This window comes from Simochromis diagramma, unplaced genomic scaffold, assembly GCF_900408965.1.
Source record: "Simochromis diagramma unplaced genomic scaffold, fSimDia1.1 OVJJ01000387.1, whole genome shotgun sequence".
NCBI lineage: Eukaryota > Metazoa > Chordata > Actinopteri > Cichliformes > Cichlidae > Simochromis > Simochromis diagramma.
Window position 1 is genome coordinate 80,631 of NW_024387152.1, and position 14,081 is coordinate 94,711.

Consider the following 14,081-nt stretch of genomic DNA (forward strand, 5'->3'; position numbering starts at 1 on the left):
GTTGGCGACATCTAGTGGTGATTCTTTATATAACATGATATGAGCAGTTACACAACACCACTAATATTTTTGTACCACTGTTTTGTATACTGTATTTAATGACATATCAAATACAATAAAACACAGATCCACCGCAACATCAAACTTTTATAAATATGCATTCATTTAACTTAAATCACCAGACGGTGAGAATAAATAACACTGAAATAAATAGTCTCAGACAATTAAACACGCTTTGAGTTGTGAGAATAAAAACACACAAGTTGAAATACTAGAAAATCTAATTTAAATTACTCCTGAAGGACTGGCCTTGCACAGCCAGTGTGACAAGTGATCATTCTATACAGTATACAAGATTCCTGCAATCACCTTATTAAATGACACATCATGACGAAAGCTCATTTTCACTGTAAGGAAAACTGATGAACAAAACAGACATACAAGAGTTCACAGGAATTTCCCTCGGTAACACATTCACTTATGTATACTGTGATGAATATGGCTTGTAACAAAAGGCTTGAATTCCATAACAATAAATGACATAGACCTGCAAGAGGAGGAGCAGCGTAGTAAACCTAAAAGGAAGGGAGGTAAGCAGACTTCTCTCTTAAACATAACTGCATCTTTTCCTGTTCACACATGGACCCCATATATAATCTATTACTCTACATTTGTAAGGCTTGATTTTCATAAAGAATGGCATTGCCTCTGTTACATTTATTTGTACTTGTTAATTGTGCTATATAAATATGCCTCCATAACTGCAAATTAAGCTCCCTAGTAAAATTCACTAAACGTGCAAGACAGAGATATGTGGTGCTGTTTTGTGCAATTTTTAATCTGACTACAACATCTGGCAATGTTAAAATAAACAAACAAAAAAAACATCTGTCAGAACTCACTGGCTGCAATGATGCAAAACTGACCTAGTTTTAAAATTAGAATGACTTTTCTCAATAAAAACAGCCAGCTATAGATCCTGGTGGAGGTCGCTGTGTGAGAGAGACTGATAATCCATGCCTGATTTAGCTTGATGCCTTTGAGCAACTACTCTCTGGTAGCGGGCTTGTTGCTGGTAATCTGGGTCCACATTTATCCAGCTGTTGGCCACCCACTTCACTCCACGTCTGACTGGACAGTCGCCGTGAAGGGAATACTCATCTAACTCACCCATCCAACCTGTGGAAGCCAGGAGAGAAGCAGCGTTTAAGAAGAAAAACAAGTTTTAGCAGTTACTGGAGTCTTGAAAAATACCAACAACAAGTGTGACAAACATTTAGACGTACAACTGAATGATTTACAGATTTGATGTTTGCTGCACTGTGCTGACCATTTACCACAAGTTAAATATAATCAGGTTAAAAATAAAGTACACCCTCTTTCAATTCTAAGGTTTCACATATCAAGGCATTAAAAAGTCATTAAATGAAGTAAATACAACTTCAGGTGAACAATGACACATTACACCGTGTCATTATTTATTTGTTATTTTTAATAAATGTTAAGCCAAAATGAGACGCAGTGCACTTACTACTTCTATAGGAATTAAGATGATAAGTAGCAGCAGCAGCCCATTGCTGCTAAACAAATTCAGTTGATTAACCGTTCATCAGCGAGTGTGAGAAACTCTATAAAAGCAGAAGTTTTGGCAGTTTGCTGGTCTGGAGAATTCAGCTGTGTGTTAACAAAATGCCAAAGAAGAAAGACATCAGCAATGACAGGAAGACTTATGAAGCCATTTCCAAGACAATTTAAAGTCCATCGTTCTGCAGTTAAAAAAATATTATTCACAAGTGGAAAACATTTGAAACAGTCTTCCCAGGAACGGATATCAAAGCAATTTCACCCTTAGGTCAGACTCCACAGTAATTAGAAAAACCGCAAAAATCCCCATGAACTACATCTCAGACTCTACAGACCTCAGCTACCATGTAAAATGCTAATGTTCATGACAGTACAATTAGAAAAAGATTGAATAAGTGTGGCTTGTTTGGAAGTGTTTCTTAAGAGAGATCCTCTATGTTATATCTGAACAGACCAAAAAACTACTGGAACGTTTGGAGAAATTTAAATACAGCTTATCAGCACAAATCCTTCATGCCACCTGTCAAGCATGGTGGTGGAGGGATAATAATCTGGGCTTGTTTTATAGCCTGGGGACTTTGCAGTCACTATTGAGTTAACCTTGAACTCCTTTGCATGTCAAAGTATTCTAGAGTCAAACTTGAGCTGTTCTATCTGACAGCTAAAGCTCATCCAAAACTGGGTCGTGTAAAAGGATTATGGACCTCGTTTACTAATATATCTGTGTAATCGTTCCTACCCTGCACAAAAAATGAGTTCCCACTTAAAGTCATCGTCTGATGACTTTAAGTGGGAGCAATGCGCATTTTATATTTCTCATTGTTTTTTCCATACTTTAGTTACTGTGTCGAAGTTTGGGGGAATACATATGAGAATACTATAAAACCTATAAACTTCTTACAGAAGAAAGTAATACGAATGATTCATAACGTTAAATATAGAGAACATACAAATAAATTATTTATAAAATCAAAATTATTAAAATTAGGAGATTTAGTGAAACTACGGACACTATTAACTATGTTTAAGGCTAAAAGTAATATTTTGCCTTCTAAGTTACAAAGAGTATTTTTAACGTCTTCTTATGCTGTTTTTATAGTTTTATTGTTTTACATTGTTTTATTTACTGTTATATTGTTTTTATATTCCCATTTCCTGTGTTGTAAAGCACTTTGTGATTTTTATCTGTGAAAAGCGCTATATAAATAAATTTTACTTACTTACGTGTTCGGGGGGAGAAGACAACAGAAGGAAATTTTACTTTAAGCATCAGCTAGCTAGGACAACACAAAGATTAATGAGTCCAACGGTTAGGAGTATACGACTGTGGAACTCTCTTCATTATAATTTAAAGAGTTGTAACACTTTTTAAAACAATATAAATTTATACATGTCTAAAACGACAACTCAATATGAAGAATGTGAATGAAATTGGAGTTAATTGAATAAGGATCCATTATTTTTTGTTTCATTTATTTTATTTACTTATCTTTTCTCCTTGTTACTATGTGGAGTGGTATATTCTGATTGTAAATGTGTTGTTTGGTTTGAGTTAGGACTAGAAATAAGTGTTAATGTTAGTTTGTTCCTTGACTTTTGGTGCCCACTTGCAATATAAGTTGGATTGTAGATAGGGGGCGGGGTTTAATACGAATATTTTCTTCTGCCTGCTGCTTTTCACACGTGGTTGCAGTGCTTTACTGACAGAAAGTGTAGTTGGTTTGTTTGAAAGAACTAACTGTGGAAACTGTTGACCAAGTGTTAAATAAATAAATAAATAAATTTATGAAACGCACGTACCATAGTGGGCACAGGCTTGAGGAGTTTCCAAACCATTTGCATACTGCCCTGCCCCAATTTTTCTATATAAGGAAACACATTTCCCTCCAGGTGACGCAGAGAAAGTGGAGACGATGATATGGCAGGAGAGAAGCCTGCATTTGTAGACTAAAAATAAGGAGAAAGTCATTCTATAATAGTGTCTGAAGTTCAAGGAGGAAACCAGAAAAGGAACAGGTTTCTGAAGTATTTCCACAGGAGTGACAATTGTTCAAATAAATAGATGAATAGCGACACTCAGGCTGAAATAACAGGAGTGCTGAATATGATTTGCCCCGAGACAGACACCGTGGTTCAAGTAAAAAAACAAAAACAAACAAACTTTGGGATCAAAAGCGATATGAACAAGATGACACGAAAAAAAGAAAAACAGGTGGAGGCCAAGGTCCATATAGCCTAATCTACTGTCTACACGTTAGAAACTCAATGCAATAAAAAAGAAAGAAAAAGAATCCAGATTCCATAACAATTTTGAGTATTCTGATTACTTACGGTAGTTTTAACACCGTAAATATTAACTGAAAAGCAATAATTTTTATCATTATTTTTAGTAGTAGTATTCAGTTCAAAGATTTTTTTAATTGGCAAGGCAGCCAGGCTGCGATTTGTTCATACACATGGCCAGAAGGACTTCTAAATTTGTTCATAAAGAACAAATTCAGGTACGAAACTATTGATCAATTACAGATTTTTCTGTTTGTTCATAAGCACTGTTAGTAAATTAGGGCCAATGATCCCAACACTGCAGCAAATCAACAACAGAATGGTTGAAAAAGAAATAAGTAAAGGTGCTGCTATGGCCCAGTTAAAGAACAGACCTCAACCTGACTGAGATGTTGTGGCAGAAACTCAAGAGGGCTGTGCATGAATGGATAACTGCAAACCTCAAATAAATGAAGCAAAGCTGTAAAGAAGCACGAGCCAAACTATCTTCCATAGAGACAGATGAAGTCACAGACTCGTACAGAAAACACTGACCTCAAGTGACTGCTTCTAAAGATGGTTATACAAGCCATTTAATCATGGGGTATATGTTTTTCATACACTGACTCTGCTGTTTGGCTTAGTGCTTTTAAAAAATAATGACTGTGTAAAATGTCGTGTGATCATGTTCATCTGAGGTTGCAGTTACCTGACTGAAGATTGTGGACTGATATGGAAAACCTTAGAATTGAAAGAGGACACATTTTCCTTTTACCATGACTTTTTTTAATCATACAATATGTTGTTAAGTTATCAAGATGTTTTCATTGCTGAACCCCTGCTTTTAAACCTAGTTTTTTGTGTCATGGATGTGGCGAGCTCTGAGGTTACATGAATACTAATGTCACACTGAATGATTTGTGATCCTGTTCTTCAAATGATTCAGTAGTAAATGAGCTTTTGTGCTTTACAAAGAATTTTCCTGCCACTCATTCAGATGTACGGAGATTATTTTGTCACAATTCAATAAGACTGAAATAAAACTATTAAATAGCAGACAGACAAAATTAGCATACTGGACTGTTTACTGGCTTTGTGTGTGCAATAAATATAGCTAAAATCTTCTATTCTTACCTCTACCATCAGAGAGATGGTTGTACCACAGGAGAACTGTCCCAGCAGTAGGTTTAATTCTCAGATTCCCTCTGCTACACGTCTCCTGGGTGTCTGTTAAATCAACTCCATCCTGGACAAGTGCCTACGACATGAGAAAAAAAACTGTAAACAGCTTTTGTCTAATAAGTCTAGTAAGTGTCAGATTTCTTTCCATGGCTCATCATCTCTCTGAATTATCATATGTAGGTTTTAAACACAGTGGAAAAAGTAAGGTACAATATGAAGGGACACTCACCTGCTCCTCATAGGTGCGATTGTCTGCCACAGGAAAGGTGGATTCACCACCTTCTTCTACAGAGGTGAGGTAGAATAAAACTGTAAGATACCTGGAATAAAATAAGAAAGGAAGCAATAAATGGAGATGCAAAAAATGGGGCAAAAAAAAAAAAGGGGTTTCCCCCCTATGAAAGGGGACATTGTTCTGTTACACAAATACAATTAAAGTGTCTGACAACAACCTGTTAATAAAAGTGAATTTTAAAAGTACTTTCCAAAAATAAAAGCTACATTATATTACAACAGAAGAGATGCATACCGGCAAGGGACCTCGGTGAGAGCAGATGTGTTTCCTGCCAATCGTGTATGCGCACAAGTCGTCTCTGAGTTGGAAGGGCTGCTGTCATAGTGTGAATTACTAAAGTCTCCATGTTCATAGCGAATGACCTGCAGTGGTTCGCTCAAGTCAACTAATGCAGAGGGCAGACGTGTCAGACTGGTTACTCTGTGTAAAAGTAAAAGAAAAATTTAAAAAACAATAACACATCGTAAGACTTCAGATACAGGAGTGTGAATGAATAACGCCACAATAAAGCGCGCGCGTGTGTGGATAGTGACCTGTTCCTGAGTGTGCGCAGCACATGGTGAGATCCTGGGCCTTGGAAAAGCCAGGTATGCTTGCTCCTTTGTTTGAACTGACTATGAAGCTTCCCACTTTTCTCTTGTCCTGGATGCTGGGATACATCATAAACATGCCTAAAATCCCCCAATGTCAGCATGCCTGCCAGACATACACATAAGTAAGAAGAAACCAGTCTTTCAGTTAAGCAGTGTCATGATTTCAGTTTCAGTATGATTTATGTTTGAATTCTACTAGAGGAAACAGTAAACTATAACAGCCTCCATTCTTTCTTTTCTTCAATTCCTTTTGCCTCTATCTGTAAAAATATGCTTTTACTCTCAGCAAAAATGATTGTCTGGTCCCCATCAGTTCCCCTGGGAGACAGTGTCCCAGCCACAACAATAGCTCCAGGGTGCCAGAGGAGAGATGGCCAGGGAAGGGGGGTGGGTTGGTAAACCAAAAAGTGTGGAGGAGGGAGATGGGGGGGATACAGGGTATCCGGGGGAAAATTAAGAAAAGGGGTTGGAGAATAATTGGTTTTTAATGAGATGGGACGAGGCACATCCGGACTGGGACGTGTAGAACGCCTGGCACAATGCTATCGGGTCAAAAGGGTGTCACTCTTCTTCCTGCCTTGCCACTCACAGACTCGCACGCAATCACAGCCACCAGTGAGCAGTTAACTCTATTCTTACCAGTACACAGCCACTGCAGAAGCACTCACACACAACTGAAGGAGACTAGCCTAGTATTTACACACTTGAATTTGACCTGCACTTATTTACTGAGTATGTGACAAGTTTGCTGAAAGCAGATGGAGACCAATTGCGACTAGCTAAAAAAAGAATAGCATGTTTTTACATTAAGTATTTTAGGGACACAGGTTTCGAAAAGCCCAATCAGAATTGACAAAAAATATTTTCAAATAACAAAGGTACAACATGGTGGGATAAACAGGAATCGATTAGGTTATAAACAGTATCTTCCAAATTAATTTTAGTTACATCTTTATCCAATTACGCTTTTCTAGATAGAGTCACTCAGGACAGAAGAAATTTAGAGATGCATGTTTGAACTACATGAGCACGGACCTGTTGGGCAGGATTCCAGACCGGTCAGTATCTGCCGTAGATTGTCGGGACTCAACCAAGTTCCATCTTGAGAATGTGAATGACTCACAATCTAGAGGAAAGACCAGAGTGTTTTTCTGATCTCAGCAGAAAGCAAAACATGTTCTGACAGTTCATCTAATTTTACATTACATAGAAAATGACTTTTTCTGGAAATCAATTTTCCTCCTGCAACTGCAGATGCATAATGTTTCTCTCTCATCACCTCCTGCTTCTGAAGCAGCCCATCTTGGTTCAAGTCCAATAGGCTGAAGACCTCTTCTGTGCTGAGTGAAAGCAGTGGCTGGTTTGACTCCTCTTGTTCCTGGCTGGATGCTGTTGCCTGGCTGTCCATCAAGCCCTTGAGCTGAGCCAGCTGCACCACCACACGGCACTCCTCCTCAGACAGGAAGCCAGGGATCTCTGACAGGAACATAAAGACAGTAGTAGCAGATGTTATGATCCATTGGAGCCTTTGGCACATGTGACTCCATACTGCATGAAATACCAATTTATTTCACATTATCTAATACACAAAGCCATGTGACTTTCCATTACAAACTTTATGGGAAATCTAAAATTTCCCAGCTTACAGAATGAGAATAATGTAAGCTTCTCCTGAGTCCTCACTTCCATATAGACAATTAGAATAAATCATACATATTCCTCTTTTTTAAGTTCATTTTTTATATTATTTTACACCTTTTATTTTGACTCTTTGAATCTTATGTCTCTAATGATGTATGAGTTCATTCTACATTAGGGTGATGCCAACTTTAACAACAAACTGCCTTACAGTTTTTAAAATGAATGTTTTTCAACAACAAAAGGAGGTTCCTATTTCTCCTCTTTGGCTCCTAAATATTTCTTTCAGCAGGTCTACCTGTGTTTCCCCAAAAATATGTTACACCAACAAAAATCTAAGTATTCTTAAATTAGATACAATATAAAGGCAAACATTACAAACGTGATTTCCTATAATTCATCCATGCCTTCAGTCATTTTCCATCCTAATAAAAGGCTTCCGGCAGGTCTGGCGCTTGTACAGTAGGGGCCTTGTTTGTCACCCGTGCCTTTTACACTGCACCCTTGGTTAACCCCCAGTCCAGTCAAGCCTCATTAATTGTGACAACTGATATGAATGAAGGGGGACTGAGCCTTCCTCTTCTCCCTCCCACCGCTGTCTCTCTTTCTCCCCCGGAAAGGAAGTGACCTGCTTGTCTGAACAGGAATCAGGCCACGGCTGCACAGCAGGACAACGCCAATTTTATTTGCATCCTGCGCAAATGTTTATACACAATGCAAAAACATGCACTTTACTATCTGCACATGGGTCTCAGATGTTCTCTCGTTTCAGGATAATATCTGATGAACTTCTCTTGAACATTTCTTTGTGGAAAGTTACCCCCTCCTGTGGGCAGTAACAATCTCTTTCCTATTAAGAACAATATCGGTTTCTAATGAGAAAGAAGTATTTATAAAAAAAAAAAAAAGATGCATAAATAATGCATAAACAAAGACAACAGAGGGAAACAAGGTAGTTAAGTGTGGGTTGACCGAAAATGTGGGTTGGAAAGAAGGGACGAGTTTCACTACTATCAGGGTCTGCATCTGCCTTAATGTATGCAAATGCCAAATGATTAACCTGGCTCTACAATACACATTTATATCTGCTGATCCATGTAAGTGCATCCATGTTTCTCTTTTAATATGCACTCTTCTCCTTTTCCTAATTCTCTACACCACCCCTTACCCCCTTCCTGTGCAGATCTGCTCACCACCCACTATAAATACACCTATTTGGCCATCCTCTCCATCACTTTCACACAGCGATCATCAATTACTCAAAAGAGACACTTGAGGATTTCTTCTACTTTTTGCCTTCTGAGCAGAAGAGCTCTGTCCTCATTAAATATCCAGAATGTCCTCCCATTCATCCTCCCTGCTATTCATCCTTCTGCTTGCTGGGCCTATTAATCTGTTAGCGGTGAGTCCCGGGAGAGTAAGTACAGGGATGGAGGAACAAGTGAGGACAGAGGGTAAGGTTGGATCTGGGGTAAAGAACAAGGGACACAGGGCAAGTATTGTGGACAACAGTGAAACTGGATTTGGAGATACCAGTGTTTCTAAACCAAGAGCTTTTCCAGGAGGGGATAGCGAAGTTCTAGGAGAGCCTGGTATTAGTAACTTCAAGTCCACACTTTCTATCAGCGAAGACGAACTATGGGAACCCAGCAGCTCCTCTCGCTGTGTCTCTATCCCATCAGGCATGGCCCTGTGCCAAAATATTGGCTATAACACCATGAGGATGCCCAACCTGCTGGGCCACGAGACTCCTGCTGAAGCTGTGCAGCAGAGCGCCAGCTGGTTGCCACTCCTTGCCAGAGAGTGCCACCCTGATGCCCGCATCTTCCTCTGCTCTCTCTTTGCTCCCATCTGCCTTGACAGGTAAGTTTTTATGTATCTTTTGTACTAGAATTTTTTTCATAGTAATCTGACTTTTTATAGGAACCGTTATATCCCATGTTTTTGTTTAGAAATGGAGTGGATAGTGTAATACTGGAGGAGTCATAATTGCTGAAAGCACAAGATAACCACAAGTAGCTACAGACTTATCAACAGAAAAAAAATTCCAAAATGCTAGGTTAATGAAAATGTTGTTTAGGAGCACAGTCATCAAAAGGATAACGCTTTTGACAACTATGCAAACTGTGCAGCAGTCTCAGCAGGAAAGCCCTGATTTCACAGAGAATCCAGGCCAGCAGAAAAACCCTAAATCTCCTCTTTATCACATTAGCAGTCTGTGTGCAGTCTAGGTGTGAGGAACAAAAAAAAAAACAAGGACCAAATCTCTTTTAATCAAGTGTTGTGTTGTCCAGCACTGTGGTATTGATTTCAACCCATCATCTACTAATTGCTGCCCATCTTCCCTCTCCATCTCTTCTTCATCAGATTTATCTCACCTTGCAGGAGCTTGTGTGAATCCGTACAGGACAGCTGTGCACCGATCATGAGTTGCTATGGCTACCCATGGCCCGAAATTCTGCGGTGCGACCAGTATCCCGCGGACCATCTCATGTGTATCTCGTCCATCACTAACACCACCGCTGACACAGCAGGGCGTAGAGGTGAGAAACTGGCTGTGCAGACACACCTGCTGACGCTGACTTTACTCAACAAGTGATTCAATTAGTGGTTTAACTATTTCAGCACCACAGGCGAGCTGTCGGGACTGTGAGCTGGAAGAGGCCTCCTCATCAAATGATTTACTTGAGACTTTTTGTAGGAGTGATTTTGGTGAGTTTCAATAAATATTTTTTGATTTTATAATTATCACACACATGTAAGGTTTGATAAACATAAATGTGACTAAGGACTTGTGCTTATCTGCCATCTTCCCAGTCGTGAAACTACGACTGACAAGGCTAAAATACAGCCCAGTCAGTCTATCTCTGTTCTCACTGGCTGGTAAACTGGACGTCCTGAAGCAGGGACCCTTGCTAGGTGGTCAGCTGCGCTCGCGCATCGAGCTGTGGCTGGAGAGAGATGCCACCTGCGTGAGGAACATGACACGCCAACACCCACGAGGCGGCACCTTTCTTGTGACAGGAACAGTGCACGGGGAGCGCCTGGTGGTCAACAAAGCTTTCGCCTGGCAGAAACAAGACAAGAACCTGATGGCAGCTGCACGCAAGTGGAAACAATACCGATGCAGAAACTAGGATTATATGTTTAGGTAGAAAAAGTCGAATAGCTGACTTGAACTGAAACAAGCACTAAACAGCTGTGGTTAGGGGATGATGTTTAGAATTAAATCATAAGCCTGTAAATAAACCTTTTCTTGTTTCATTTGTTGTTTTGTTGGGCTTTTTTCCGAATCATATCCAAACTATTGGTTGAGGAAAAGTTACCAGACAGTAAGATGGTCACAACTACAGTGCTCAATCAATATCAGCACCGTGCCAGTCAGGCAGAGTAGTTCAAAGAAATAAAAGATGTTAAATAGAAAATTTACAGAGTTTTTTTTAAGTTTCTTTATACCTGGTCTTTATTTGCAAGGCTTACCAAACAGCAATGGTTTCAGACTAAGCGTCTTCATTTCATGTGTTTTGTCTGGGACAAGAGACACCCTCTGAACATGTCCAACCTGCAGACGCACAAAACACATAATCAGAATCAGCTTTATTGGCCAAGTATACAATGGCCAACACATACAATGGTTTTTGCTATAGCACTTCCATGTCACACCAATTACTTTACATGTTTAAATACTTCAGGTTGGTCAAATGTAGTTGAAACTGTTTTAACTAGAAAGAAATGCTGACTTAACTTTACAGGAAGTAATGTATATGGGAGCAATAACCTTTGAGTCGAAATGTCAAACTATCATACCGATACAGTCCCCGTTTCTTACCCGTATTCCCTCAATGCGAGGGAGACTGAAGCTTTGACTGTAGTCCTCCACATGCAGCTCTCTGGAGGACGGGGCAGGATGGGGTAGACTCTTCCCATTATCGCTGTCAGTAGCTGAGGACCCTCCGTCTCCACTCACAAGATCCCCAGGCCCGTTGTTGTAGTGCACGTAGAGCAGCAGGGCGATAACATTTAGGATGTAAACATGAAAGAAGACCATGACCACGACGAAATAAGCCCGAGAGCAGACATTACTCCTCTGGATGTGTAGACGAGTGGAGCGAAACGGGGAATTGAAAGGTAAAGATGAAGGTTCGTCATTGTCGTCAAATTCGTTCTGCTCTTTGAGATATTCCTGAGCGGCTTCCATGTTGTTATTATAATTATTATTGCACCAACCGAAAGCTGGATATAAATATGGATAATTATTGGGTAAAGTTATAGCAAAAGTCAAAAGGTTTGGTTTGTCAGATGGCCCGACGTTAGTAAACCTCAACTAGCTAGCTACCTATGTAGCAAACTCGGCGGAAAACCTCTGACCGTTTCGAGAAAAATAAACCTTGTCGTCTCTGCCGCTTTCAGTCAAAGAAGTCAGACAGCTTCGCGCAAAAAAGCAGGTATGCCCACAGCCGTATACTTTGTTTAATATATAGTTCATCATTAACTGACGTAAACCTAATCCCCCTTTAGCTAACAGATGCGCTGCCCCTGACAACCTGCCTAACAACAGGACGGACAAGCCAAAGAGTCACGATGGAGCAGGCCGTCGTTTCGGAAGTCTTGGTAAATCCATAGCGGCCTCTAATGGCGCACAGCCGAACAAAAAGAGCTTGTATTTAATTATTCGTTTTAAATGATTTTCGACTTTTCTCTAAGCTTTGCTGAACTACTTTGGTGCCCGTGATTTTACTTCTTCAGGCTTCACGCAGTTGATCGTCTGAGAGGTTTAGAGAGGAACTGCCTGGTGCAACAACTCTTAGCCTCCTAAGACCCGAACTCTTCCACGACATGCATTTTTAATTTCTCTTTGATATTTGGGCATATTGGGGCCCGATGAATGTAAAAACAAAGAATTACCAGATTTTTTTTATCTTATTTTTGTTTTTAAGAAAAATGAGAGCCACAAATGACGATATTCATTTAAAATTTTGATAGAACAGTAGCAGTATAATGTCCTCGTAAGTGGATATCAGGCCCATGTAGAGCAAAATTGAGTATTTTGGTCTAAATAACCCAAAATCTGATGTCCACATATGTGGACGGCAGGTCCTAGGAGGTTAAAGAGTGACTGCAGTAATTTTGTTAAGTTTAATACTGCCCCGTTTACGTTTTATTACCCTAAAAGCTGTAAAATGTTAATATGTAGTAGTCAAATGAGCATTCTGGGAGAAAACAAAGTGTAGTGTTCCCTCTAAAGTGTATCTGAAGTAAGCTAAAATTTACTCTTCAGGTTATTTGTGTCAAACTCCTGGTAAAGTGTGTCTTGCTAAACAACAACCACATTTGTTGGACAGTTATTTTAAAGCATTATCTAGCTTTGCTTTAATTTTAATTATTACAGGAACATAACTACAATTATATTAATAACCGGATGCATTATTCAAAGTCAAAAACTGCTTAAAAAGTTTTATAACTTTTCCCCCAAACAGTATTTTAATAATCATTCCTCCCATTTTGCTTCTAACATTTTTGGTTATATGAAATTCATAGATTTAATTCCATCGATTTTTGAGTATTACGCATCTATTCTATAATGTCTCTGAGGCCAGCCTAAGTCTGCAAAGAGGGGAAGTTACAGAGACAGATGCAAACAAAATCAAAAGCAGCACCTGAGATATTTTGATTCTGGAAACTTTTACTGATTAGTCATGAAATAAATGCAGTCTCAGGCCATCTTTTAATTAACTATATTACACTTTAGGTAACAAAATCAATAATCACAGCTTATATTTAATTATGGGTATATATTCATTCTCTAACACAACCTGTGATTTGTCTTCGAACAATAATATTATGCATTTAGTCACTTATTATACACTGTTTTTTGAATGCATAGCTATCATTTCTGTTTAATTAAAAAAAAATCATCATATGATGATGTGGGGCTAATGAGATTGTACTCTTCTGTCTGCTCAAGAGTGTTTTGTAATTTGATAAGCAATGCAGACATTTATTGTATTATGCTGTAAAATTTGTTAAGTTTATTTAAGAGTGGTGAGCCTGAGATGGTTTGGATATGTCTAGAGGAGGGAGAGTGGATTTGTTGGGCAAAGAATGTTGAAGATGGAGCTGCCAGGCAGGAGGAAGAGGAAGACCTTTGTGGATGCAGTGAAAGAGGGCATGCAGAGGGTTAGTGTGACAGACTAGGATGCTAGTGATAGAGTGAGAAGGAGGCAGATGATATGTTTTGGGGACCCCTAAAGGGAGCAGCTGGAAAATAAAAGGAAGATGGTTGTTATGTGAGAACATATTTATTATAAAGTGTAAAATATGTAACAGCCATTTACGTCTGCTCTATAGATATATTTGTTTGTGGCATTTTCTTATGGCAGATGAATTTAATGGATAGAGTGTGTATGGTTTGGAAATGTACAGGGAGCATTTCATGTGTCTTTGTTGATGTTAATAAGAAAAGATTTCTATGGCATATCTGGAATTATTTTACTTGATCGTTATTATGATTTGTGTACTTTCGTTTT

General features: G+C 39.1%; 2 protein-coding genes across 3 annotated transcripts in view; one reads left to right on the forward strand and one right to left on the reverse strand.

The window, feature by feature from the left end:
• Positions 1 to 827: 827 nt before the first annotated feature.
• LOC120743673 (transmembrane prolyl 4-hydroxylase-like) lies at positions 828 to 11,944 on the reverse strand. 2 transcript variants are annotated; one of them, XM_040047392.1, is made up of 9 exons: positions 11,384 to 11,944; positions 11,035 to 11,116; positions 7,196 to 7,392; positions 6,952 to 7,042; positions 5,857 to 6,019; positions 5,558 to 5,743; positions 5,258 to 5,348; positions 4,981 to 5,104; positions 828 to 1,179 (listed from the first exon to the last, which is right to left on the reverse strand). In XM_040047392.1, exons 1-9 carry the CDS (start codon positions 11,750 to 11,752, stop codon positions 971 to 973), a joined length of 1,512 nt encoding a protein of 503 aa, XP_039903326.1. In that variant the 5' UTR covers positions 11,753 to 11,944; the 3' UTR covers positions 828 to 970. The 2 variants fall into 2 exon arrangements, with proteins under 2 accessions (XP_039903326.1, XP_039903327.1); XM_040047393.1 differs by lacking the exon at positions 828 to 1,179 and adding an exon at positions 3,022 to 4,587.
• Positions 11,571 to 14,081, forward strand: part of LOC120743671 (cyclin-dependent kinase 17-like) — a 42,729-nt gene continuing 40,218 nt past the window's right edge. Inside the window, exon 1 of the mRNA XM_040047386.1 lies at positions 11,571 to 11,682. The gene's annotated coding sequence lies outside the window, so the exon portion shown is untranslated. The remainder of the gene's footprint in view (positions 11,683 to 14,081) is intronic.

Bases quoted from the DNA above. Each gene is read 5' to 3' on its own strand.
- LOC120743673 (XM_040047392.1), bottom strand. From the start codon at position 11,752: ATGGAAGCCGCTCAGGAATATCTCAAAGAGCAGAACGAATTTGACGAC. The intron at 5,105-5,257 runs GTGAGTGTCCCT...CTCATGTCGTAG, and splicing joins ATCGCACCTATGAGGAGCAG to GCACTTGTCCAGGATGGAGT. The intron at 1,180-4,980 runs GTAAGAATAGAA...TGGCTTCCACAG, and splicing joins CCATCTCTCTGATGGTAGAG to GTTGGATGGGTGAGTTAGAT.